Source organism: Trichechus manatus, unplaced genomic scaffold (genome assembly GCF_000243295.1).
Source record: "Trichechus manatus latirostris isolate Lorelei unplaced genomic scaffold, TriManLat1.0 scaffold00128, whole genome shotgun sequence".
Classification (NCBI taxonomy): Eukaryota; Metazoa; Chordata; class Mammalia; order Sirenia; family Trichechidae; genus Trichechus; species Trichechus manatus.
In genome coordinates, this window is record NW_004444064.1 from 231,229 (window position 1) to 234,062 (window position 2,834).

The 2,834-nt window shown below is 43.2% G+C and overlaps 1 protein-coding gene across 1 annotated transcript; it reads left to right on the forward strand.

The window, feature by feature from the left end:
* Positions 1 to 1,366: 1,366 nt before the first annotated feature.
* On the forward strand, positions 1,367 to 2,311 carry LOC101357407 (olfactory receptor 2H2-like). The gene has a single exon (XM_004384823.1). It carries the CDS (start codon positions 1,367 to 1,369, stop codon positions 2,309 to 2,311), a length of 945 nt encoding a protein of 314 aa, XP_004384880.1.
* Positions 2,312 to 2,834: the final 523 nt, after the last annotated feature.

Consider the following 2,834-nt stretch of genomic DNA (forward strand, 5'->3'; position numbering starts at 1 on the left):
TATCTGTATGGTCTTATACCGCTGACATTCTCACATTAGGTCACTGTCCACCAAAGGAGGTACCAAAGTCACCAGGGCTATACATACAGTTAAAAAATGTCACTGAGGTAATTTTCATATTCACTGTCTTAGTTATCTAGTGTTGCTGTAACAGAAATACCACAAGTGGATGGTTTTAACAGAGAGAAATTTATTCTCTCACAGTCTATTAGGCTACAAGTCCAAATTCAGGGCATCAGCTCCAGGAGAAGGCTTTCTCTCTCTGTCAGCTCTGGAGGAAGGTCCTTGTCATCAGTCTTCCCTTGGTCTGGGAGCATCTCAGTGCAGGAACCTCAGGTCCAAAGGACACGCTCTGCTCCTGGAGCTGCTTTCTTGGTGATATGAGGTCCCCATGTGTCTCTGCTCGCTTCTCTCTTTTATATCTCAAAAGAGATTGGCTTAAGATACTATCTAATCTTGTAGACCTCATCAGTATAACTGCAGCTAATCCATTTTATTATATCATATTGATAGAGTTTACAACACACAGGAGATCACATCAGATTACAAAATGTTATACAATCATACAATACTGGGAATCATGACTCAGCCAGGTTGACAGATATTTTTGGGGGCCACAGTTCAATCCATGACACTAACCTAAGAGGTTTTAAAACTCACAGACATATTATTTGGAAAAGCACAGTCAACTCCACAGAGCTGATTAAAAAAAAAATGGGACAAGCATATTTATTAAGTTAACTATTTCTAGTGGAAGAACAACTGGCACAGGCTTTTCCAGGTGTAGGAAGAGAGCAGCTAAAAGGCTGCTTGCTACTAACCTCTGTCACAGTATCCAATAGAACACCACCTAGCATTGTAATGTCATAAATAACACCATTAGTTTATGAATTTATGGTTTCATTATTACCAATCAGTGGAAATGTCACTCAGTCACCAACATTAGTTGAAGAATACTGCTTATTAGGAAAGAGGTGGACATGCTTCAGGTTTAGTACGGAACTAGTACTGATTTTATGGTCCTGGAAAAATGTAAATTTTAACCTAAAGTCACTTAAGCAGAGACTGAAGAGTAGCCTTGATTCTAAAGGAAAGCGTAGAACATTCAAGTAATCCGGTTATCAAAAGTACAGTTTAGTTTAGAACATTCACCTGCTACATTCTCACCTCTGGGAGTTTGCTGGAATGATCTAAGTCTGAAGAAATGAATAAGTGAGAATATCCAAGAAAAGACAGATGTGACACAAATGTCAGTAAAATGTTAGAGAAAACAGTAAGATCTGATATGAGATTTTACCAAAATCAAAACCACTGTTCTCTGCTTAATCCCTGAGGTGCTGCTCTTTCCAGTTTCAGGAGGGTCTGGATGGACATGGCCAATGACACCACCCCAGATGGCTTCATCCTTCTGGGCTTCTCAGATAACCCCAGGTTGGAAATTACTCTCTTTATGGTTGTGTCCATCTTCTACACGGTCACCCTAGTGGGCAACATCACCATTATACTTTTGTCCCACATAGACTCTCATCTCCAAACCCCCATGTACTTCTTCCTCACCCAGCTCTCCTTCCTGGACCTTTGCTTCACCACCAGCTGCATTCCCCAGATGCTGGTCAACCTCTGGGGCCCAGACAAGACCATCAGCTACCTGGGATGTGCAGCTCAACTCTACATCTTCCTGGGGTTGGGTGCTGCGGAGTGTGTCCTGCTGTTGGTCATGGCTTTTGACCGCTACATAGCAGTGTGTCGGCCCCTGCACTATGTGGTCATTATGCACCCAAAGCTGTGCCAGAAGCTGGTGCTCCTGGTCTGGGTGTGCGGGATTTTTGGCACCTTGGTGCATTCCCCCACCACAATGAAGCTGCCCTTCTGCCATCACCACCAAGTGGATGACTTTGTATGTGAAGTTCCTGCATTGATCCGCCTGGCCTGTGGAGACACACGCACCAATGAACTTCAGATATCAGTGATTGGGGCCATCTTCCTGATGGTGCCGCTACTGCTCATCCTTGTCTCCTACAGCCACATTGCCAAGGCAGTACTGGCCATCCAGTCCCAACAGGGAAGGATCAAGGCCTTCCACACCTGCTCTTCCCACCTGGTGGTTGTCTTCCTCTTCTACTGCAGTGTCACTGCAGTCTACATCCAGCCCCGGAGCCATTTTTCCAAGAAAGGAGGGAAATTCCTGACTCTTTTCTATACTGTGGTGACTCCTACTCTCAACCCCCTTGTCTACACCTTGAGGAACAAGGATGTGAAGGGGGCTCTCAAGAGGCTATTTGGGAAAGACGAAATGGCTAGTGAGGACTGAAGGACTCAGACTCAATAGTAAGGTCGGGTTTTGTTCAGTTTCCAATGGCACTTCACGTGTGGGTGACTCTCAACTATCAACACTAATACAAAGGGTCAATAGAGTGCTTTTCAGACAGTGAGACAATCAAAAGAACAATTTGATGCACCATGTACAGTTAATCTTGAATTTAAAAATAGGTGTAACTTTGTTCCAGTCAGGGTACAGTCAGGAAATGAAAACCACTCTAGTTATTTTAAAACAAAGAATTCATTATAATGAATTATTAACTAGATATTGAAGAAGAAAAAGAAAAAAAAGAAGCAGTCCACTAGAGGTGGGGGAACACAAGTAAAGGACTGGAATTGTTAGAACTTATGGTTCATAGCAGAAATTCTTAGACTTCCTACTTCTGAGGAGGGACCAACAGCTGGCTGTGCCATTGCCATCTAAGCGACACAATGCTCTGGTTCAGGTCACAACATGTTAGAAATCTTGATACAAAGTAATTCAACTACTGTTACCTAATACACTGTCACTGATG

Excerpts from the sequence above, each read along its gene's own strand:
- LOC101357407 (XM_004384823.1), top strand. The coding sequence starts at position 1,367 with ATGGACATGGCCAATGACACCACCCCAGATGGCTTCATCCTTCTGGGC.